The 25,769-nt window shown below is 43.8% G+C and overlaps 1 protein-coding gene across 3 annotated transcripts in view; it reads right to left on the bottom strand.

The window, feature by feature from the left end:
* The window catches only part of LOC140199809 (uncharacterized), a 48,136-nt gene extending 30,783 nt beyond the window's left edge, over positions 1 to 17,353 (bottom strand). For 2 of the 3 annotated variants that reach the window (XM_072262299.1, XM_072262301.1), the window contains exon 1: positions 16,856 to 17,353. In XM_072262299.1, coding sequence (XP_072118400.1) covers positions 16,856 to 16,882 — 27 coding nt within the window. In that variant the 5' untranslated portion in view covers positions 16,883 to 17,353. The remainder of the gene's footprint in view (positions 1 to 16,855) is intronic. The other variant, XM_072262300.1, reaches the window with a different exon arrangement.
* Positions 17,354 to 25,769: the final 8,416 nt, after the last annotated feature.

The following is a 25,769-nucleotide window of genomic DNA, read 5'->3' as shown; positions in this document are numbered from 1 at the left end:
AACAGAGTGATGGGTGCTTGGAATATGCTGCTTGGAGTGGTGTTAGAGGCAGATACATTAGACTTGAAAGACATTTGGATAGGGACACAAATGTGAGGAAAATGAAAGGACATTGTGTAGGCAGAAGAGAGTAGTTAGGTTGGCCATTTGATTACTAATTTAATTGGTGAGCTGAAGGAACTGTACCTGTGCTATATGGTCCTACTTTCTATATACAGTGGAGTAAAGGGAATTTCAGAGTCATGAAAGTGGAGCTGGCCAAAGTTGATTGGAAGGGAACACGAGGAGGGATGACAGCAGAACAGCAATGGCTGGAGTTTCTTGAAGCAATTCAGAAGGTGCAAGATAGATACATCCCAAAGAAATTGTATCCTAAAGGGAGGATGAGGAAGCAGTTGCAGACAAGGAAAATTTTAAAAAATAGCATAAAAACTAAAGAAGTAAAAGTGAGAGTGGATAATGGACCACTGGAAAATGATGCTGGAGAGGTTGTAATAGAGAACAAAGATATTTGGACAAACTTAAAAAGTATTTTGCATCAGTTTTCACTGTGGAAGGCACCAGCAGTATGCCAGAAATTTGAGAATGTCAAGGTGTAGAAGTGAGTGAATTTGCTATTACTGAGGAGAAGGTGCTTGAGAAGCTGAAAGGTCTGAAGATAGTTAAGTCACCTGGACCAGATGGATGACATCCCAGGTTTCTTAAAAAGGTAGCAGAAGAGATTGTGGAGGCATTAGTGTTGATCTTTCAAGAATCACCAGATCCTGAAATGGTTCCAAGGGACTGGAATCTTGAAAATTTCACTCTGTTCTTTAAGGAAAGAAAGAGGCAAAAGCAAGGAAATTTTAGGCCAGTTAGCCTGACTGCAGTGGTTAGGAAGATGTTGAAGACCATTATTAAGGATGAGGTTTTGTGGTACTTGGAGGCACTTAATTAAAATAGGCCACAGTCAGCATAGCTTCCTTAAGGGGAAATCTTGCCTGGCAAACCTTTTTCAATCCTTTGAGGCAATAACAGGCAAGATAGACAAAGGAGAATCAGTGGATGTTGTTCACTTGGATTTCCAGAAGGCCTTTGACAAGATGCCATTCATGAATCTGCTAAACAAGATGGTATTACAGGAAAAATGTGATTATGGATAGAAGATTGGCTGACTCGCAGAAGGTGAAGAGCGAGAAGAAAGTTGGCCTTTTCTGGTTGGCTGCCATAGACTAATAGTTTTCTGCTGAGGTTGAGGTTGAGACCAATTCTTTTGACGTTATGTGTCAATAATTTGGATGATGAAATTGATAGATTTGTGGCCACGTGTGTGGATGATATTAAGACAGGTGAAGGGGCAGGTATTGTTGAGGAAGCAGGAAGTCTGCAGAAGAACTTAGATTAGGAGAATGAACAAAGAAGTGGCAGATGGAATACAGTGTCGGGAAATGTATGGTCATGCATTTTGGTAGAAGAAGTAACGGCACAGACTAGTTTCTAAATAGGGAGAAAATTCAGAAATCAGAGATGCAAAGAGACTTTGGGGTCATTGCGCAGGATTCCCGAAAGCTTAATTTAAAAGTTGAGTTGGCAGTAAGGAAGGCAGACGCAATGCTAGTATTAATTTCGAGAGGACTAGAATACAAAAGCAAGCATGTAATGCTGAGGCTTTGGTCAGACTGTATTTGGAGTATTACCAGTAGTTTTTGGATCCTTATCTAAGAAAAGATGTGCTGGCATTAGAGAGGGTCTTGAAGAGGTTGACAAAATGGTTCTGGGAATGAAATGATTAACATGTACGGAGTATTTGATGTCTCTGGGCCTGTACTCACTAGAGATTAGAAGAATGATGGGGGATATCAATGAAATCTATTGAATATTTAAAAGCCTAGATAGGGTGGAATTGGAGGGGATTTTCCTATGCTGGGGGAATCTAGAACCAGGGGGTACAGCCTCAGAATAGAGGGACAATCTTTTAGAACAGAGATGAGGAGGAGATGGTGGTAAATCTGTGGAATTCTTTGCTGGAGACGACTGTAGAGACCAAGTCGTTGGGTATATTTCATGCAGAGGTTGATGGGTTCTTGATTAGTCAGGGCATCAAATGTTACCGAAGAAGGCAGGCGAATGGGGTTGAGAGAGGTAATAAATCAACCCAGGCTCAACGAGCCAAATGTCCTAAATCTACTCCTGCGCCTTATGGTCTTCCTCAAATTCCTTTCAAACCTCTTGTCCTTTATATTAAGAAAATATCAACACTCCACTAAGAGGAAAATGGTCTCTCTAGGCATTCATATCTCTGCCCATTTAATGTTGTTCAGTCAGTTAGATTCCTGCTCATTCCAAGCAGCCTAACCAGTTACTCATCACAAAATAAAACTCTCCATCTCAGGACATCTCCTCTGCATCCTCTCCAATGCAATTACATCCTTGCAATAATTTTCCAACCAGAAAAATATATATTTATCATCTTCACCTTGCTCCATATTGTCATGCTGCATCTGTGATGAAGGCAACTATCCTATGTACCTCGTTAACCTCCTTGTCTACTTGTGCTGCTGCCCTCCTTTTCAATACTAATATTTCAGTTCATTGTGCATATCTGACTGTTATTAGTCTTTCCAAAATACACCATCTCCAATTTGCATTTAGCAGATCTTCCATCTGCTATTCCTCTGCCAATGAAAACAACTAGTGAGTGTAAGTAAAGACAATCCTCCTCACTTACAGCAGCACCTCCAGGTTAGTATTGCCTCCTCCTTCCATGTCCACACAGAAAAGATCTCAGCACCAGTCACTGTGGCATATCTCTACTGTAGGCAGCTGTCAATCCCAGGGGATCATGGGTTTGCACCTCTGATGGACTGTATCCTCTCCAGGGCGCAAGCCTGGGTGGGAGGATTTGAAGAACTGGCTGTTGCCCATGCAGCGGGTTCCCCCTCTCCACGTCACTGATGTAGTCCAAGGGAAGGACAAGGGCCGATACAGCCTGGCACCAGTGTCGTCGCAGAGGTTGCCAGAGTGAAGTTGTAACAACATCAGACTGCCTTAGGGACCCTGGCTTCAGATTTCTTCCTCGGGGTTTACTCCCAAAGCCTTCCACAGCGAGGCCGCGGAGGTTTAAAATCAGAGTTTTGCTTCTCCTAGGCGGGCTGCCGTCCAAGCTGACGAGCCCAACCTGTCCGAAGCAACTGGTTTTGAAGCACCAGTGGTCCACCTTTGCCCCTTCTCTTGTCAGTGGAAACAGTTCCGCCGGGTCTAGTAGCTAAGCCACACGTGACAGCCAAGAGCTGGACTTGGTTGTCAGAGGCTGTCAGAAACGCACATCATTAGGAGCACTTTACAGGTAGTGGGAGCTTATTCCCACTACCATCCCTGGTTATGACACCCTTAGGAACCATATCTCTACTAATGGGCATCCAATCACAAAATCAACTCTCATGCACTCCTCTCTACCACCTTTGGACAAGCCACTATGATCACTATGGATCTCTTGGCCTCTTGACTTCCAACCCAGTCTCCCACATAGCATCTTGTCAAAGGCTTTACTTACAACCATGCAGACAAGGTCAATGGGGACTAGGTTCATTAACACAATCAGCCACCTGAGAAAATTCAATCTAATTCATCAGATATCAAATAAGACTAACTTTGATCAATTCTTATTTCTCCAAGTGCATAATCATCCACTTAGGAGATTACCTTTCCACCAATGTTCTGTCCAGTAATTTGCACTCGCCTGTAATGAGCGCCTTTATTCCTGCTGTTATAATGTGGCACATCTGCTCGTGCTGCAGTGATCTAGCACCATTTCTGTGATCACAGATTTCTACAGTCTCTTTCCTTGCCTTCCATCTCAGCCTGTGATACATCAACCCCCAGGATTTACTCACCCAAAAACTTTCTAAGATACCAGATATTTCCTTTTGCATAATTTGTTCTGAAATTCCATCACTCCCCCTACACACTTTGGTGGACGGAGCGGAGGTGCTCGACGAAGCGGTCCCCCAATCTGCGTCGGGTTTCACTGATGTAGAGGAGGCTGCACCGGGAGCACCGGATGCAATAGATGACCTCAACAGATTTGCAAGTAAAGTGTTGCCTCACCTAGAAGGACTGTTTGGGGCCCTGAATGGTGGCAAGAGAGGAAGTGTAGGGACAGGTGTAGCACTTACGCTTATAGGGATAAATGCCGGGTGGGAGATCTGTGGGGATGGACATGCGGATAAGTGAGTCACGGAGGGACCCATCCCTGCGGAAAGCAGAGAAGGGTGGAGAGGGAAAGATGTGTTTAGTGGTGGGGTCCTGTTGAAGGTGGCAGAAGTTGTGAAGGATAATGTGCTGGATCCGGAGGCTGGTGGGGTGGTAGGTGAGGACAAGGGGAACTCTGTCCCTGTTGTGATTGCGGGAGGATGGGGTGAGGGCTGAAGTGCGGGAAATGGAGGAGATGCGGGTGAGGGCATCATTGATCACCGTAGAAGGGAAACCACGATCCTTAAAGAAAGAGGACATTTGAGATGTCCTGGAACAGAAAACCTCATCCTTGGAGCAGATGTGGCGGAGACAGAGGAACTGGGAATAGAGAATGACATTTTTGCCTGTGGCGGGGTGGGAAGAGGTATAGTCGAGGTAGTTATGAGAGTCAGTGGGCTTGTAGAAGATGTCAGTGGACAGTCTGTCTCCAGAGATAGAGACCGAGAGATCGAGAAAGGGGAGAGAAGTGTTTGAGATAGACCAAGTGAATTCGAGGGCTGGGTGGAAGTTAGAAGTAAAGTCGATGAAATTGACGAGCACAGCATGGGTGCAGGAAGCAGCACCAATGTAGTGGTCAATGTATCGAAGGAAAAGTTGGGGAGCAGTACCAGAATAGGTTTGGAGCACAGACTGTTCCATATAACCAACGAAGAGGCAGGCGTAGCTGGGTCCCATGCAAGTTCCCACAGCTACACCCTTAGTCTGAAGAAAGTGGAAAGAGCCAAAAGAGAAGTTATTAAGTGTGAGAACCAGTTCTGCCAACCGGACGAGGGTAGTGGTGGTGGGGAACTGGTGAGGTCTATTATCTAGGATGTAGCGGAGAGCTTTGAGGCCTTCTTGATGGGGAATGGAGGTGTATAAGGATTGGACATCCATAGTAAAAATGAAGCGGTTGGGACCGGGGAACTGGAAGTTATTGAAGGGGTGGAGGGCATGGGATGTATCGCGGATGTAGGTGGGGAGGGACTGAACTATCGGTGACAAAATGGAGTCCAGGTAGGCAGATACAAGTTCGGTGGGACAGGAGCAGGCAGAAACTATGGGTCTATGGGACAGTCAGGCTTGTGTATCTTTGGGAGGAGGTAAAACCGAGCGGTACAGGGTGTGGGAATAATGAGTTTAGTGGCTGAAGATGGAAGGTCTCCGGAGTTGATAAGGGTGGTGATTGTGCGGGAGACAATGGATTGATGTTTTCTGGTGTGGTCCTGTTCCAGGGGTAAGTAAGAGGAGGTGTCAGAGAGCTGCCGTTTGGCCTCAGTGAGGTAGAGGTCCATCCGCCAGACTACTACGGCACCACCTTTGCGCGTTTGATGGTGAGGTTGGAATTGGTGCAGAGAGAGTGGATGGCAGTGCGTTCAGAGGGAGTGAGGTTGGAACAGGAGAGAGGAGTGGTGAAGTTGAGACGGTTGATGTCTCGGCAACAGTTGGAGATTAAAAGATCGAGTGAAGGTAGAAGGCCCGGGTGGGGTGTCCAGGAGGAGGAGGAGGGTTGAAGACAGGAGAAAGGGTCATCAGTAGTGGGAGGGGAATCCTTGCCAAAGAAGTAGGCTCAGAGATGTAGGCGACCGAAGAAGAGTTCAGCATCATGGCGGGCACAGAACTCACTGAGGTGTGGACGGAGGGGGACAAAAGTGAGGCCCTTGCTAAGGACAGAACGTTCTGCCTTAGGGAGGGGAAGGTCAGAGGGGATGGTGAAGACATGGTAAGGGTTGGGGCTGGGGTCGGAGGAGGGTGAAGAGTGGGAGGTCTCAGGAGGGAGAGGGGGGTTGAGATGTTCAGGGAGAGCAGGATTAGGGGAGGATGAGGAATCAGAGGAATGCATGGACGATGAGGGGTAGAGGGATGTTTGGGAGTCGATGGGAGGAAAGAGGGTAGTGGGGGAATAGGATAGGCGGTGGGACCCAGCGGCAGTAAGAGCGGTTCCGGTTTGGAGAGTTTTGGGACCTCCTTAGGAGCTGGATCCTAAACTTGGTGTGGCGGAGACTGTATCCTCCAGGGCCCCAGAACTGAGGTTGGAGTCGGAGGCGAGTGAGCCCGTGGCCACCCGGGCGCTGGTGCCCATGTCCGGAGGCCGTGGTTCCAGTCAGGGTCAGAATCAGAGGCGGATGGGTCTCCAACCTGCGAAAGGCCTGAGAAGTCGAGGTCCGAGGGGTTTCGGTCCAGGCTGGAGCTGGTCATTGTTGTGGGCTCCAGGCGGGCGAGCTTGTTGTCCTTCTTGGACGTGAGGAAGGAGAAGAAACAGCGGTTGGAGGCGTGAATCCGGCGGAGAATGAAGTGTAGGAGAGGTCCATGGCAGACGGTGGAGAGTGAGTCCCGGAGTGGTGGCAGTGAGAGGGACAGGGCCTTAGGTATCTTCGCTTGGCAGCGAGCGTGGTGCGGAGAATCCTGCTGGAGCAGCAGAGCGAGCAGCGGTCAATGAAACGGAGGTACCTGGGATCCTCGCTGGGCCCGGACTGGGAGGCCTGGAACCGGATCTCCCGGTAGCCATCCACTTCAACTCTGCTTCCCATTCCCATTCAGTTATGTCCATACATGGCCTCCTCTACTGCCATGATGAGGCTAAACTCAGGTTGGAGGGCAACAACTCATATACCGTCTAGGTAGTCTCCAGCCCCTTGGTATGAACATAGAATTCTCCAACTTCTGGTAATTCCCTCCCCCTCCCTTCCTCTATCCTTATTTCACATCACCTCCCTCATAGTTCCGCCTCCTTCTACTACTTCGCATTGTTCTCTTGCCAATCACCTCCCCTCTTCCCCTCCCCCACCCCTTTGTCTTTAAAATTACTGTTTTTTTCAACTACCAGCATTCTTCAATCCCTCCCCAAAGTTCTTCCTTCAGTCCTGACGAGGGGTTTCGGCCTGAAACGTCGACTAATCTTTTCAACTGATGCTGACTGGCCTGCTGAGTTCCTCCAGCGCATTGTGAGTGTTCCTTTGACAACAGCATCTGCAGATTATTTTGCATCAGTTTTGGTTCCTGAAGATCCATGTTATTTCCTTGGTTACCTCTTCACCCTCTTATGTACAGCCTATCACCTCACCACCACCCCCTCCCCCTCACTCACTCCACCCACAAACTCAATGTCCCTCAGGGACACTCCCCCATTTTAATTTCTCCAATACTTGACTCTGGTACCCAGAAGGCAACACACCATGCCTGGCTCTTGTTCTGCAGCCACAGAATCTCCTGTATCCCTCTTTGCTACTGCGTCAAGGATGTCTCTGACTAGCTGCAAAAATTGTCAAAAGGAAGGAGGAACACAGGTCATAGTACATTTTGCTACAAATGGCATTGATACAACAAGGGAGAGGCCCTGCAGAATGAGTATAGAGAGTTGGGTAAGATATTAAAGGTATTAAGAAGCACGGCCTCGAGAGCACAAGGACTTAGAAAGATTACGAGAATGGGCAAGGAAGTGGCAAATGGAATACAATGTTGGAAAATGCATGGTCATACACTTCAGAAGAAGAATGGAGAGAAAGTTCAAAAACCTGAGAAGCAAAGGGACTTTGTGCAGAATACCTTAAAGGTTAACTTGCAGGTTGAGTTGATGGTGAGGAAAGCAAAGCAATGTCGAGGCCATGTCGATGGGTGTATTTAAGGCAGAGATTGATAGGTTCTTGATTGGCCACAGCATCAAAGGTTATGGGGAGAAGGCAAGGAGTGGGGCTGAGGAGGAGGAAAAAAGGATCAGCCATGATTGAATGGCAGAGCAGACTCGATGGGCCAAATGGCCTAATTCTGCTCCTATATCTTATGCTCTATGGTAGTGATCTCTGGATTACTCGTGATGCCACATGCGAGCAAGGTCAGAAACAGAAGAATAGGTGAGATGAATTCGAGGCTGAGCTGATGCAGAGCGCAGCGATTCAGGTTCTCGGACAACTGGGATCTCTTCTCGGTTAGGGATAACCTGTACACAACAGGAACCAATATCCTCTCAGGGTAATTTGCCAGTGCTACATGGAATGTTTTTAATTTTGGTTGGCGAGGGGCGGGGGGGGGGCGCGGGAAGGGATGGGATGGGAGCTGAGCAGAACCAAGTTATGGGATAAAGCAGTAGCCAATGAGTGCAAGTCTAGTACTCAGTACTCCACGATACAGGTGTGACAAAGGTACATAACAGTAAGATTGAAGACGATATTATTGGGGGATCATCCATTGAGGCCAGATAGATGGAACTTAGAAACAAAAAGTGGACCTGGTTTCTCATGGTTGTAAAAATAGTTATAAGGTGGCTTCTGATCAAGATGGTACAGAGCTGCGGTCTCTGTCAAGATCATAGTGCAGACTTAGTTTTTTTACAAAAAGTTCACAGTAATGGTTTTGGGTCAGAAAGGGGATTTGGAGTTTAGGCACAGGGATGTGGGGAGCTAGAGGTCAGATTCAGGTTTAGAGACAGGGTTGTGGAGCAGTGATGAAGAACACCCTTGGAAGTCAGGCTGTCCCAGAAATCAGTGTGAACCGGAGGCTTGAGGGCCAGGCAGTTAGCAAGCCCAGAATTTGGCACCGGGATTTTGAGGACCTGTCATCAGCCAGTCCGGGGATTGATACCGAAGGTAGATGACCAGAGACTGTAGACTGGAGGCCCATAGGCCCAAAGAGACTTGTTTTGCTGTTGCTGTTTTGGTGCTTGTTGTGTTCTTTTTATTGTGTGTGCATGTGTGTTGTGTTGGTCTGCTGAGGATTGTGGTCATGCTAAGTTGGTGCTTGAATGTGACATCTGCAGGCCTCTCCCAGCACACCTTAGGCAAGTTGGTTGCAAGCACAAACAATGCTTAGCTGGACGTGTGATAAATAAATTAATCTCAATAATAGGGTTATTATTAATGATAGAATTTAATTTCCCCAGTGTTGGCTGAGTCACAAAGTGTTAAGGGCCTGGATGGAAAGGAACTTGTGAAATGTATACAGGAAACTTTCCTGAGCCTACTTGGGAGCATGCAATGCTGAATCTCCTTTAAGTGAACAAGGCAGAGAAACTAACTGAAATGACAGTTACGGAGCACTTCGGGCCTAATGACCATAATTCCTACAGTTTTAAGATAGTGATGGAAAAGGATAGGACATGTCCACATGTTAGGATGTTAAACTGCAGCAGGGATAACTCTGGGGGGAATCGAACAGGTCCTGTCAGAGGTCAATGGAGCCTGCTTGAAGGGAAAGGAATGCACGACAAGTGGAGCCCTTCAAGAGTGCAATAGCAAGTGTCAAAGAGCAGCACGTTCCTCTCGAGGTGATGGACATACTTGGAAAGTTTAGGGAACTGTGGCTGATGAGAGAGATTGACAGTCTGGTCAAGAAAAAGAACCAAGCATACATTGTGTTTAGGAGGTTGGGACTGAGCAATTCCCTTGATGACTAGAAAAAGATCAGAAATATACTTGAGGGAAATCAGAAGGGCAAAGGGAAGGTATGAGATGCATCTGGCAGGTTACAGCTATAATAAGAATAAAAAGTTGGCAATAGCAAGAGTAGGTCTCCTTAGAGATCAGCAGGCCTGTCTGTGTCTGGAGTTGCAGGAAATGGGTGGGAATTTTAACAAATATTTCTTTCTCTTCAGTAAACACTGAGAAGTCATGGTTACTCAGGAGATGAGGGAAATACGTAGAGTTGTAATGGAACAAAAGGACTTTAGAAGTACAAGTGTCGCTGTTCCGTGTAAGATGCATGGGTGGGCGGCTGCACAGTAACTGAAATGCTCCCATGCACGTAGCCTTTGTTGTTTCACAGCTGGAATTTTATTTTGTATAATGTTTTATTAAAGTGCCATGCAGTTTTCAGGCTGTGTGTAAACAAAAATCCTTCTCAGAGCAATGGTTGGTCCATGCAGCTGTGTAAAAAAAGAGGAAATGTGTCGAGTGATGAAAGTGGCGTAATTGGCAGAAAGGGCGGTGGGAAGGGGGTTTAACATGCTTGCCTTTGTCAGTCAGGGCACTGAGTTTAGGAGTAGTGTCATGATGTTGCAGTTGTTTCAGTTGTTGGCGAGTCTGCACATGGAGCACAGCGTATGGTTGTGGTTGCTGTGTTATAGAAAGATGCAGGTTCAAGTAGAAAGAGTGTAGAAAAGATTTGAGGAGAGGGCATGAGTTATTGGGATAGGTTAAAATTGGCATGTCGCAAAGGTAATGCTATGGTTGTTATGGGGGATTTTAACAGGCAATTCTGGATCTAGTGTTGTGTAATGAACTGGATTTGATAAGGGAACTCGAGGTAAAGGAGCCATTAGGAGGTAGTGACCATAATATGATAAGTTTTAAACTACAGTTTCAGAGGGAGAAGGGAAAATCTGAAGTGTCAGTATTGCAGTTGAACAAAGGGGACTATGGAGCCATGAGGGAGGAGCTGGCCAAAGTTGACTGGAAAGATACCCCAGCAGGGATGACAGTGGAACAACAATGCAGGCACACGTCCTATCGAAAGGACAGACTGATAGGCAGAGGGGGTGGGGTGGCTCTGTTGTGAGGAATGATATTCAGTCCCTTGCGAGGGGGGGTCATAGAATCAGGAGACGTAGAGTCAGTATGGATAGAACTGAGAAATTCTAAGGGTATAAAGAACGTAATGGGAGTTATCTACAGGCCCCCAAACAGTAGTCTGGATGTAGGGTGTAAGTTGAATCTAGAGTTAAAATTGACATGTCGCAAAGGTAATGCTACAGTTGCTATGGGGATTTCAACATGCAGGTAGACTGGAGGAATCAGGTTGGTACTGGACCCCAAGAAAGGGAGTTTGTGGAGTCCCTCCGAGATGGATTCTTAGAACAGCTTGTACTGGAGCCTACCAGAGAGAACGCAATTCTAGATTTAGTGTTGTGCAATGACCTTGAGGTAAAGGAGCCATTAGGAGGTAGTGACCATAATATGATAAGTTTTAATCTACAATTTGAGAGGGAGAAGGGAAACTCGGAAGTGTCAGTATTACAGTTGAACAAAGGGAACTATGGTGCTATGAGGGAGGAGCTGGCCAAAGTTCAATGGAACAATACTCTAGCAGGGATGACAGTGGAACAGCAATAGCAAGTGTTTCTGGGAATAATGCAGAAGGTGCAGGATCAGTTCATTCCAAAGAGGAAGAAAGATCCTAAGGGGAGGCTGTGAATGACAAGAGAAGTAATGGACAGTATAAAAATAAAAGAGAATAAGTATAACATAGCAAAGATGAGTGGGAAGCCAGAAGACTGGGAAACTTTTAAAGAGCAACAGAAGGTAACTAAAGAGGCAATACATGGAGAATAAATGAGGTACGAAGGTAAACTAGCCAAGAATATAAAGGAGGATAATAAAAGCTTCTTTAGGTACGTGAAAAGGAAAAAAATAATTAAGACCAAAATTGGGCCCTTGAAGACAGAAATGGGTGAATTTATTATGGGGAACAAGGAAATGATAGATGAGTTGAACAGGTACTTTGGATCTGTCTTCACTAGGGAAGACACAAACAACCTCTCAGGTGTAATAGTGGCCAAAGGACCTAGGGTAATGGATGAACTGAAAGAAATTTATATTAAGCAGGAAATGGTGTTGGAGAGACTGTTGGGTCTGAAGGCTGTTCAAGTCCCCGGGACCTGATGGTCTGCATCCCAGGGTACTAAAGGAGGTGGCTTTAGAAATCGTGGACGCATTGGTAATCATTTTCCAATGTTCTATAGATTCAGGACCAGTTCCTGTGGATTGGAGGGTGGCTAATGTTGTCCCTCTCTTCAAGAAGGGGGGGGGAGGGAGAAAACAGGGAATTATAGACCAGTTAGCCTGACGTCGGTGGTGGGAAAGATGCTGGAGTCAATTATAAAAGTTGAAATTACGACACATCTGGATAGCAGTAACAGGATCGGTCCAAGTCAACATGGATTTACGAAGGGGAAATCGTGCTTGACTAATCTTCCGGAATTTTTTGAGGATGTAACTATGAAAATGGACGAGGGAGAGCCAGTGGATGTAGTGTACCTGGACTTTCAGAAAGCCTTTGATAAAGTCCCAGATAGGAGATTAGTGGGCAAAATTAGGGCACATGGTATTGGGGGCAGAGTACTGACATGGATTGAAAATTGGCTGGCTGACAGAAAACAAGGAGTAGCGATTAACGGCTCCCTTTCGGAATGGCAGGCGGTGACCAGTGGGGTACCGCAAGGTTCAGTGCTGGGACCGCAGCTGTTTACAATATATATTAATGACTTAGATAAGGAAATTCAAAGTAACATTAGCAAATTTGCTGATGACACAAAGCTGGGTGTCAGTGTGAAATGTGAGGAGGATGTTATGAGAATGCAGGGTGACGTGGACAGGTTGGGTGAGTGGGCAGATTCATGGCAGATGCAGTTCAATGTGGATAAATGTGAGGTTCTCCACTTCGGTGGTAAGAACAGGAAGGCAGATTATTATCTAAATGGAGTCAAGTTAGGAAAAGGGGAAGTATGAGATCAAGGTGTTCTTGTACATCAGTCACTGAAAGCAAGCATGCAAGTACAGCAGGCAGTGAAGAAAGCTAATAGCATGCTGGCCTTCATAACAAGGGGAATTGAGTATAAGAGCAAAGAGGTCCTTCTGCAGCTGTACAGGGCCCTGGTGAGACCACACCTGGAGCACTGTGTGCAGTTTTGGTCTCCAAATTTGAGGAGGGACATTCTTGCTATTGAGGAAGTGCAGCGCAGGTTCACAAGGTTAATTCCTGGGATGGCGGGACTGTCATATGTCGGAAGATTGGAGCGACTGGGCTTGTATACTCTGGAATTTAGAAGGCTGAGAGGGGATCTTATTGAAACATATAAGATTATTAAGGGATTGGACACGCTGGAGGCAGGAAGCATGTTCCCACTGCTGGGTGAGACCAGAACCAGAGGCCACAGTTTAAGAATTAGGGGTAGGCCATTTAGAACGGAGTTGAGGAAAAACTTTTTCACCCAGAGAGTGGTGGATATATGGAAGGCTCTGCCCCATAAGGCTGTGGAGGCCAAGTCTCTGGATGCTTTCAAGAAAGAGATGGATAGAGCTCTTAAAGATAGCGGAATCAAAAGTTATGGGGATAAGCTAGGAAATGGATACTGATTGTGGATGATCAGCCATGATCACAATGAATGGTGGTGCTGGCTCAAAGGGCCGAATGGCCTACTCCTGCACCTATTGTCTATTGTATTTCTGGGAATAACACAGAAGGTGCAGGATCAGTTCATTCCAAAGAGGAAGAAAGATTCTAAGGGGAGTAAGGGGAGGCCGTGGCTGACAAGGGAAGTCAAGGACAGTATAAAAATAAAAGAGAAGAAGTATAACATAGCAAAGATGAGCAGGAAGCCAGAGGATTGGGAAACTTTTAAACAGCAACAGAAGATAACTAAAAATGCAATACGGGGAGAAAAGATGAGACACGAAGGCAAGCTAGCCAAGAATATAAAGGAGGATAGTAAAAGCTTCTTTAGGTATGTGAAAAGGAAAAAAATAGTTAAGACCAAAATTGGGCCCTTGAAGACAGAAATGGGTGAATTTATTATGGGGAACAAGGAAATGGCAGATGAGCTGAACAGGTACTTTGGATCTGTCTTCACTAGGGAAGACACAAATAATCTCCCAGATGTAATAGTGGCCGGAGGACCTAGGGTAATGGATGAACTGAGGGAAATTTATATTAGGCAGGAAATGGTGTTGGATGGACTGTTGGGTCTGAAGGCTGATAAGTCCCCGGGACCTGATGGTCTGCATCCCAGGGTACTTAAGGAGGTGGCTCTAGAAATCGTGGATGCATTGGTAATCATTTTCCAATGTTCTATAGATTCAGGATCAGTTCCTGAGGACTGGAGGGTAGCTAATGTTATCCCACTTTTTAAGAAAGGAGGGAGAGAGAAAACAGGGAATTATAGACGAGTTAGCCTGACATCAGTGGTGGGGAAGATGCTAGAGTCAATTATAAAGGATGAAATAGCGACACATTTGGATAGCAGTAACAGGATCGGTCCGAGTCAGTGTGGATTTATGAAGGGGAAATCATGCCTGAATAATCTTCTGGAATTTTTTTGAGGATGTAACAATGAAAATGGACAAGGGAGAGCCAGTGGATGTAGTGTACCTGGACTTTCAGAAAGCCTTTGATAAGGTCCCACATGGGAGATTAGTGGGCAAAATTAGAGCACATGGTATTGGGAGTAGGATACTGACATGGACAGAAAATTGGTTGGCAGACAGGAAACAAAGAGTAGGGATTAATGGTTCCTTTTCAGAATGGCAGGCAGTGACTAGTGGGGTACCGCAAGGCTTGGTGCTGGGACCGCAGCTATTTACAATATACATTAATGATTTAGATGAAGAGATTAAGAGTAACATTAGCAAATTTGCAGATGACACTAAGCTGGGTGGCAGTGTGAAATGTGCGGAGGATGTTGAGATAATGTAGGATGACTTGGACAGGTTGGGTGAGTGGGCAGATGCAGTTTAATGGCGATAAATGTGAGGTTATCCACTTTGGTGGTGAGAATGGGAAGGCAGATTATTATCTAAATGGAGTCAAGTTAGGAAAAGGGGGAGTACAACGAGATCTAGGTGTTCTTGTACATCAGTCACTGAAAGCAAGCATGCAAGTACAGCAGGCAGTGAAGAAAGCTAATGGCATGCTGGCCTTCATAACAAGGGGATTTGAGTATAGGAGCAATGAGGTCCTTCTGCAGTTGTACAGAGCCCTGGTGAGACCACACCTGGAGTATTGTGTGCAGTTTTGGTCTCCAAATTTGAGGAAGGACATTCTTGCTATTGAGGGAGTACAGCGGAGGTTTACGAGGTTAATTCCCGGGATGGCGGGACTATCATATGTTGAAAGATTGGAGCGACTGGGCTTGTATACACTGGAATTTAGAAGGATGAGAGGGAATCTGCTTGAAACATATAAGATTATTAAGGGATTGGACACACTAGAGGCAGGAAACATGTTCCCAATGTTGGGGAAGTCCAGAACCAGAGGCGATAATTTGAGAATAAAGGGTAGCCCATTTAGAACGGAGTTGAGGAAAAACTTTTTCACCCAGAGAGTTGTGGATCTGTGGAATGCTCTGCGTCAGAAGGCAGTGGAGGCCAATTCTCTGGATGCTTTCAAGAGTGAGTTAGATGGAGCTCTTAATGATAGCGGAGTCAAGGGATATGGGGAGAAGGCAGGAACAGGGTACTGATTGTGGATGATCAGCCATGATCACAGTGAATGGCAGTACTGACTCGAAGGGCCGCATGGCCTACTCCTGCACCTATTGTCTACTGTTAGTCAGACTAGGTATTTATTCCTTTGTACATAATGAGAGGCATTTATCATGTGGATAGTCAGAGGCTTTTTCCCAGGGCTGAAATGGCTAGCACTACAGCACATAGCTTTATGGTGCTTGGAAGTAGGTACAGAGGGGATGTCAGGGGTAAGTTTTTTTATGCAGAGAGTGGTGAGTGCGTGGAATGGGCTGCCGGCGACAGTGGTGGAGGTGGAAACAATAGGGTCTTTTAAGAGACTCCTGGATAGGTACATGGAGTTTAGAAAAATAGAGTGCTGTGGGTAAGCCTGGGTAGTTCTAAGGTAAGGACATGTTTGGCACAGCCTTGTGGGCTGAAGGGCCTGTATTGTGCTCTAGATTTTCTATGTTTCTATAGGAGAATGAGAGGAACAGATAAGTGGATGGTGCAGGCTTTTCCCCAGTGTAGGAGTGTCCAAATCTGGAGGGCATAGATTTTGGGTGAGAGGAAAAAGATTTAGACGGGCGGGGAATCTTTTACACACGGAGGGTGGTAACGTATATGGTATGAGCTGCCACAGGAAGTGTCTGAAGCAAGTGCAAGAGTTTAAGAGGCCTTTTACCAGGTCCCGGCTTATGGGATATGGACCGAACGCAGGAAAATGGGACTAGCATGGTGGGCACCGAGGTCGGCAAGGCCTCGTTGAGCTGTGAGTCTGTATCGGTACTGTAATGCTCCAAGACTCTCGAAGTACTGCATCCAGCCGCAGAGGTTAGCTGTCAATGCGAACAGTTTAAAGTAAATGATAAGGAGCAGAGGCTATGTCAATTAGAATACTCAGGTGAAACCAGAAAGGAGACGAGCCTCTAAAGTAGTTCCTTCGCGTCTGCATAATTTAAAAAAATGTCGTGAATAGATTTAAAATGTACTTTGAGAATAAACAATTTGTCACGTATTGTCATGTAGCAGTACGTCAATGTTCCATTTACACCTCAGGAAACAAAAGGGGTAATTTCGGGAGACTACACTGAGAACACTTTGTAAATTCTAATCTTTCATCAAATGGGTTATTTCCTTTGATTTATTGAAAACGCTTAGACTAACGGAAGCGTGTCCCCTCCCACTCACGGCTCTTCCATTTCCGCCGAACCAAGCCCGGCTCTCGCTTTCAGTGTAAGGAAACCCTTCCACCATCTCTCCATCACCAACACGGTAGAATCAAGCTCCTCACGCCCATTTAAAACCAAATCGTCACGAGATCTCTTTGTAATGTAAGCCTAATGGTTCCTACCCCGCCGCCCTCGTGTTTCACAGCCCGATTCACACTCACACTCTTTATGCACCCCTACCTCTTTATTTTCGCATTGCCTGTTCTGAAACAGAACACGTCCAGGTCGCATTTCTCTGCATCTCCTGTAACTACAGCTTACCTGCTCTGCACCGTGTTTACCTGCCATTTAGACACTTGGTTAGGATCAGTTCGATGTGAAAATGCCCGGAAATGTCCAAACTACGTTAAGACATAACGATGCGCTTCGCCGCTACCAGCTCCATCTCTCCCAATGTAACAACGATTACATTCTGAACAAAGAGGCGCTCTGGGTAAAGCCACGCTGCTTCTTCTACTGAAACACCACGCACTGTGCAGTTCCACGATAAATCTAAACATTCCTCTTTGTAACACGGGCCATTTGCGTTTATGATCAAGACTCACGGACATCGTATACCTTCATGTTAATTCGCCTGAAGTGTAGTGAAGCAGAGAGAAGGTAACATTATCCCTCTTCTCACACTGTTCTGCTCCAGGGCTGTGCTAATTTTCTATTAATATTAATGCTATGCAGCTTCTTCACAGCAACAGTGAGACTATCGTCTAGCAACAAGCGTCTATTTCATCGTCGGGGGCCACTGCAGGGCGCATGATCTGAGCTACAGTTCATCTGCTAACGCATATAAAATGCTCAGCAGGTCAGGCAACATCTATGGAAATCAGTAAACGGTCGAGGCCCTTCATCAGAACTGGACAGGAAGGAGAAAGACGTCAGAATAAAAAACTGGGGTGAGGGAGGTGAAGGGGGAAAAGCTAAAGGTGACAGGTGATGCTAGGTGGGTGGGAAGGGTGAAGGGCTGCCTCTGTCGAGAAAAGGGAGACATCAGGGAACCGCAAACAATGTGCTGGCCACAATTCCTTCTCTTCCTTAGCAGTCATTTTAACAACCAACGGGGAAAATTAACAGGTTATCTTCTCGGTACACCGCACCCCGTAAGAAAATACTTCCTACTTATAGCCGTCCCACGTTTTTTGACCCAGTTCCTTCTGATTCTAGCCGAGAACAATTCAATTTGAAACCTAAACTGTTTTAAATCTGAAACCTGGCATGATCTTAACAACTTATCTGCTTATAAAGCAAACTTCCAGTGTTATTCAAATCATAAGCAGTCATTGCTTTATATAAACAGTAGATGTAAGGTCCCCTCAGTGACCAGCTGAAAGATTCAAAGCTTCATTTATTATCAAAGTATACAACCCTGAAATTCTTCTTCTCCAGATAGCCACGGAACCAAGAGCGAAAACGACAATAACACAATCATTAGTCCCCAAATCCTCCCTCGCCATGCGAAAAAATGAAACAGTAACATCAACCTCCAAATCCCCCATCCCCACACAAAAAAAATTGAGAAAGATCAGACAAAAAACACAGAATATAAAAAAACTGAAAAATGTTCTATTGTCCAAGTCCACATCCATGTTTATTTCCAAAAAGCAGCAAACCTCCGTAACATTTCTCCTTGCCTTGAGGCTGCCTCCCGGAATTATCATGGAGACAGCAAAGCACTGGATCACCCAAACGATCCCCAAACTGCAACTCACTGGCTCTGACAGTTCAGGAAACACACTCAAGACAAAAAAAAACAAGACATAAAAGAAGTGAAATAAATACTTTCATGATCTAGCCAGAAGATGTCCACCGATCGAGGGAGCATTGTACGGAGGCACTATCTTGACTGCGGAGAAAGGTCCAACCGCACAAACAAGTTCCTTGAGTTGAGGAAACAGTTTCAGACTTAAGGGATGCAAAACAGTATTATCAAACCAAAAGTTAGACCAGTATTACGACATAATCACCGAGTATTCATATGCCCACTTTCCTTCCTACTCAATAGGTCAACAACACAAGATCATAAGGCATAGCAGTAGAATTTGGCAATTCGGCCTTTCGAGTCTGCTCCACTGTTACATCATGGCTGATTTAATTTCCCTCTCAAACTCGTTCTCCTGTCTTCATTGCATTAATCCCTTCACTTTGGTGACAGTATTGCATCATGAAGTATTAAGGCCAGCCCTGTACACATCACATCTTCCCTTGAACAGCAACTCAACTTTCCTTACTGTACCATAGCCACATTGACATACTGTTGCATCTTGCAATCCACCTCCAGTATTCTTTGATAGATCATAATTTTAAAGAGATAATTGGCATTGCCCAGGTCCACATGCTTGAATTGCCTGTGTGTTTGGAGTGGGGAGGGTGGGTTCAGAGGAAGATATATGTGGAGAGGCCACTGCACAGGACTGGAAAAAGCTGCAGGGGTTTGCAAACTCAGTCAGTTCTGTCATGGCACGAGCCTCCCCAGCATCGAGGACATCTTCCAAAAATGATGCCTCAGAAAGCCGGCATCCGTATTAAGGATGCCTTCACCCAGAACATGCCCTCTTCATACTGCTATCATCAGGAAGGAGGTACAGGAACCTGAGGATAAACTCAGTGTTTTAGGATTAGCTTCTTCCCCTCCACCGTCAAATTTCCAAAGACAATGAACCACCCACAAACACCACCTGCTTATGCTCTCTTTTAGCACTATTTATTTAATTTTAAACGTATTTCTTATTGTAATTGATATTTTTATGCATTGCACTATACCGTTGCTGCAAAACAACATTTCACTATAAGAAATCTGATTCTTCATACTGATGGAATGATATATTTTCATACGAGGCAGTTTGGAGAAGGTTCACTGAATGATGTATGAAGATATTGAAGACTTCATGTCTTTATTCACTGGGCTTCATAAGAGTTTAGAAAAACAGGTGAGCTTATTGAAGACAGAAAATTCTCAGAGGTATTGATGCTGGGTGGATGCTTCCATTATTGGGGTATCCAGAAGTCGGGGCATAGTTTCAAAATAAGTAAATTCCAGGTAAGGTGGAGATGAAAGTGAATTTCTTGGGAGGTTGTTAATGTTTGTAACACTCACCCACTGAGAGGTGTGAGAAATCCTTGAATGTCAATAATGAGAGACCAACAGATGGTTTAAATTTAGGGGATTAAGGGTTTTTGGGAGAGAGTGCGAAGTGATGTTGAAGGCAAAACTGAATAACCCATGATCTCAATGATGGTTCAAGTCCTCAAACAGCTGACTCCTATTCCTTATATTCTTGCTTTGTTCTTTATTAAAAAGCTGCAGTTGTAATTTGTGATTGAATTAATTGCCCAAAGTTACCAATTTTCTCAAGAATGGAATAAACATCCTCAGATAATATCAAAGAAAAGCAATAAAATGATGAATGAAGTTCTGCTTTATTTATATAATGACATTAAGAACAGCCATCCAGATAGACTGTTGACTGCTGACACTTAAATTTTATATTAAGTGTTGTGATATAATCTTTTCTAATGTTGTATAATATAAACATACAGCGTACAACATCAAATCTCCAGAAAAGATGTCCTCACTACTACATGAGACACTTTAATCTAGTTTATTAGTGCCTTTTTATAATATTAACAGCGTAATGAAATTACTCATCAATAGCATAAACAAGCAATATCTACTTGTTGATAAACTGTTCAGTAATTCCCATTTCAAGTACTGTCCGAAGTGAGATCTCATTACAGCCCAGATCCAAGATCGAAATACCAGAGAAATGAAGGAAACTGCCTTCAAGGTAGAAAAACGTTCAGCCAAGAACCTTTTAACTGTTTTGTAATGTGTTCTTGGGAATATTTATGGAGAATCTTTAAATTTTAACATGACTAAAGCTTTGACTTTTTTCTCAAAGTAATTTCCCTCCCCTTTGAATGATCCAAATTCCTTCCTACTAGACACAATTTTTTTTTGCCTAATTCTGTAATTTGGTCTCCTTCCATCAATTTTGCATTCACAAAAGCTTTAATCAAATTTATTATCAACTTTACTAAAGTATATACAAATTATGTACTAGTTTGTCTATGCAAACTATACAATATTTTACACTTTATCCTGGACTTACCCAAGCCGCCTCCTATCTGAGTGTCAAATAATTATCCTAGCACTGTTTGTATGGCTTTGATCTGCTACGTCAGCTGTGAGTCCTGTTTTCAAACCACACAAGGTCTCTATGTTAGCTAATGGCAATAGGGTCTCTGCATTAACACAGCCTGCAGCTACTCTAAACTCCAAACTTTGGCACCAGTCTGGAGGAGAACTTAAAGCCTCCAAAAAGTACAAATAATTACCATGGAGGATATTATTTATTTTGATCACATATAAACACTAGATAACTAAATCTTAATTCAATGATAATGATTTCACTATTGAGTCAAGATTATAAGTCCAATTCCCACTGTACACATTATTTAAACTGTCAGTTTTGTGTATAAAATGGGCAATGAATTGTTAGTGTATCATCTTTCAGCTATAATGTTAAACCAAGGTTATGTTTGCCTTCCCATAGGGATGTGGCCTTGGCCATTGAAGAACAGAATTCAGAGATTTGCGGAATACCTGTCGGCATAATCCCGGTAGTGGTGACATACCAGCTATACGAGGCACCCCAGAGTACTGGAGGAGTGTCACTTTTGTTATCTGCACAGAATTCTGTAAACCCACTAGAAGGATAAGTGAACCAGACTTTGAAAACAGGCACTCTGCTCTGAATTCTGCTCAAGGCAAGAGCTTGTAAGATGGGGAAAATGATTCAAGGATGTTCTTCAAGTCACCTTGAGAAAACATGGCAACAACTGAGAGGACTTGCCCTCTCTCATACCATCAACCCATCTTGTCGAGCAGCTCCTGCTCCGTTAGTATTTTCCACAACGGCCTTATCTGCCAACACGGAACTAGTGTAGTACCAAATCATCCTCAAACCCAAGGGGCTGGTTAAAAAGAAGTGGGAGAATTCTCCAGTGAACTGGATAGATTTTACCCCAACAAACCAGAGAAACATATTTATTTCATTGCATTTGCAGGGAACTCCCTGCACACAAATTAGCTATCAACATAGCATCTCTAAGCAATTCATCAGCTGTGAGAATATCCCAAGAACATGAAAACCACTACAAAAATTAGGGCACCTTTTTTTTTCTCATCACAAAAGAAAGGTCATTTGAGAATCACTATAAGTTTCTAAGTACAGAGATCAAATACTGGTAAGATGTCATTTGATTCAACTTTTTATTTTGGCTGGTGGCCAACTCTGCTCTACAGCACAAAGCATACTCAGTGCTTTATAAAGATAAAGGGTGTTCCTTGAGGCCATTGAATAAGTCAAAGATTAATAAAACTTTCAAAGCTAATAGTGATGCAAATTCCCAGCATGCTTTATCACATAGCCAGTGACAAGCATAGCCTACCCGATTATTTAATGTTACGGTTCTAAAAATACTCATACTCTTAACTACTTGCCTGCTATTCTTGTATGTAGTGTTTTTTTTAGGGATATAATACTGATAGTTGAAATGTTAACAACTCTCCCTGCTTTATATGACAAAAAGGCGTATCAATTAGACTAGTTATGCAGTACATTTATCTTTTAGGTCACTGCCACAGAGAATGGCTCTGTTTTAAGTAGCAGAAGCATATATTGGTACACGGTAGGAAAGATTCTGATGCTCGCAAATAATTAATATGTTTTTAACCTGCAGCGTCAGATTGCATCTGGATGGAAGATGGCTACAAATACCCTATATTACTAGTCATCTACTAGATACCTTGTGACTGGATTTACTTAGGAAGTCTTTCTCAAGCTTTTTTTCTCCTGCATTTGCTTTCAGTTGTTCTACATGGTGAGGTAAAATTCATGCCGTTACTTACTTCCAGGTGTATTTTATTCAGAGTGCAGATTGTCCTCTTCAGAAAATTGTGATGATTTATTCTTTAGGGCAGCACTTTCTTTGCTGCACTGCCAAAAAATAAAGCCCTCGAAGTTCAAATTTATTATAAAAGTGCATATGTGTCACTATATACTAGCCTGAGATTTATTTTCTTGCACGCATTCACAGTAGAAATGCAATAGAGTCAATGAAAAACTGTACACAAAGACTAAACAAACAGCCATGTCCAAAAGAAGGCAAACTGTGTAAATACAAATAAAAATAGTGTTAATAAATAATACTGAGAACATGGCTTGTAGAGCCCTTGAAAGTGAGTCCATAGGTTGTGAAATCACTTCAGTGTTGAGGTGAATGAAGTCATCCATGCTGGTAACTTGTTAAGCATTCACTACAAACTTCTTAGGACATACACATTTTATCCTGCCTCTACTACATGTGCTATTCACTAAGTTTCACATATCACACAATCCAAGACAGAGGCTTGTCACAAATGATTGAATGGACACATTAGAGGAGATTCACAGGATTAGGAGTGTAATTTTACTGAGTGGTATATTTTCTACTTCAATGTTCTGCTCTATTATTGCTAAAACTGGAAAATCTATGTAATTACTAATATAAATAGATGACTGGTCATAAATGACAAGTTCAAGAGAGTTAGATAGGTGCCTGGAGAGGGTATGATAAGAGACAAATGCAGTACAGTAGAAGATGGGTTACAGTGTTTTTTTTATCTGCCTTGTCTATATATTAATATATCAAATGACTAAAAATAAAAAGATTCCAGGAATTAAAAGTGCAGAACATAAATGTTAATTGTATGTAACTATTGAAAGAGGTTGGGGTAATTCTTTGAATTAATCATGAAATCAAGCAGAAATTTGATACTTTATACGTATTAAAATGAAGTACAAAGTACTTGAGAGCAAGTCACAAGATATAATTAGATGTATTTCTTCAGATCCTATAAAAAAGGCAAGTGTATGAATCAATTTTAGTTATAGTGCTTAACTCAGGTACTATTTTCTAAGGTAGAGTTCACAACACAATTTAATCATGTTTCATACTATTTTTGCAGTGTTGTGTGAATTTGGTGGTGGCAGAGATGTTACTTCTAAGAGGAAGGATGAGTCACAAATTATTCTCCAGAATCCAAAGGCATGCATCATGTGACAGGAAACTATTCATTTCAAGGCACAGTGCAAATGTTTCACTGCATTTCACATCACTGAGTTATGGGTCGTAATGTTCTATTCGCAAGCAACTGTATAGTTCTGTGTAATAATTTTAGCTTCATAACACACGATCTGATGATTGATATAGTAAATGAAGGACTGAAAATAATGGAATTCTGATTTCACCAAAACCACAGGGTTCGTATGCTCTATATCAGGCAGAGTACAAAGTATTATTTCTTGTATTTCATATTTTCTTATGATGTAGAAGACTATTCATCCATCTGAGTTTCACCAGCTCTAGAGCAATCTCAACAATCCCATTTATTTCCTTGCAATCCAATCTCATTCACATACCCATCAGCTCCACCTCGATTTCTTCTTCACCCATGTACACCAGGGACAAGTTACACTAACTAATTAGCCCATCAACCGGGATGTGAGTAGAAATTGGAGCTCTGGACGGAACCCTTGTGGTCACAGGGAGAATGGGCAAACTCTTCACTGACAACAGCAGGTTTGAACCAGAGCTGTTTCAGCTGTGAAGTGGCAGCCTTACTGCTATATTATCGCTGTCCATCTTATCTCTGGTTTCTGAAGTATTTGTGCTTCACAATCTAAGTTTTTTTTGTTAGGGGTAAGTTTTTATTTAACGCAGAGAGTGGTGAGTACATGGAATGGGCTGCTGGCGACGGTGGTGGAGGCGGATACGACAGGGTCTTTTAAGAGACTCCTGGATAGGTACATGGAGCTTAGAAAAATATAGGGCTATGGGTAGCCCTAGGTAATTTCTAAAGTAAGGACATGTTCGGCAGAGCTTTGTGGGCCGAAGGGCCCGTATTGTGCTGTAGGTTTTCTATGTTTCTATCTCACAAAGGGACATTTCCCAATACAACCTGGTCACTGATGAGAACTGCCCCTGAATGCTGCACTGATGAAAGAAAGGATGGAAGTGGTCCTAAACATTCAGAGTACTGGAACAGGCTTTTGAAAAATAATGGCCACAAGAAGCACATTCTTTGTTTTCGAAGAATCTTGGAGGCCCACCAGGGCTGTAATTATGTTCTCCTGGCAGCAGTTCCCTATGGGTGGAGACAACCTACGTCTCCAGGACATGAGTGCAGTCTTTGAAAGCACACATTTTGGAGCAGTCATGGACTGAAGGATAAGTTGATGAAGTCTGTCGTATGTAAATATGAGGGTTGGGTACCTCCATAATACAGCAGTGAGCGACAAACTGAGATGTGGCAGAAATCTGCAGCAGCAGGTTGGACTGATCCTGAGGTTAGCAAGCTGAGTGTGATCACAGACCCCCAATTCCCACAGGCAAAATAATAAAAAACAAATATGAAACTGTATTGAAGTTGTCACAGGTTATAGTCTCCAGTGAGGACAAAATAAAAGTTTGCCTGTTGACCTGTCATGTAACTTTGTTTTCAGGAGAGTTGCCAGGGCTGTCGCAATACTTCCTGTTATTCATGGGGTCTTAACTGGAAACCAGAAGTTATGAAAGGAAAACACATTTTTCTTCTGGTGAGAGCCTAGAAGTTAGGTTACACTCTTTCCTGGTGCCATGAACTTGTACTGGATAAAGGTAACATTTGCACAGAGTCCTGCACTAATACAGGAGCCTGTGGTTCCTGATAGAAAGCTTCAACCAATCTGACACAGTTGGAAATAATTTGCTGTGCACATTCCCTGCGGTAACCAGAGAGCAGCAACACACAATGTGTTTGACATTGACCGGAGCTTTTCAATAGTAGAAATTAAGGTTGTGGTGAGTGAAATAAATGCCAGAAGGGAGACACTGAGTGTAGTGTGTGTAGTCACCTGCCAGAGTCTCCATAATTACAGGATAGAACAGATGGAGAGGAGCAGGAGGAGGGAGATGATCACTGTACCAGATATCCCATAGCATGGGAAGTCTGGTAAAATGAGGCTGGCACCATGAGAGATACAAAAATCATGGAATGCTGAACCATGGGGAGATACATTGGTATTAATGATTCTAGTGCTCAGAGGATGCATGCTTAATTTGTAAACACTCTTTCAAAGAGTCCCTTATTGCCCAGGGA

The sequence above is a fragment of the Mobula birostris genome, chromosome 6, assembly GCF_030028105.1.
Source record: "Mobula birostris isolate sMobBir1 chromosome 6, sMobBir1.hap1, whole genome shotgun sequence".
NCBI lineage: Eukaryota > Metazoa > Chordata > Chondrichthyes > Myliobatiformes > Myliobatidae > Mobula > Mobula birostris.
Note: the sequence above shows the minus strand (reverse complement) of the source record. Positions and strands in the feature narration are given on the sequence as shown.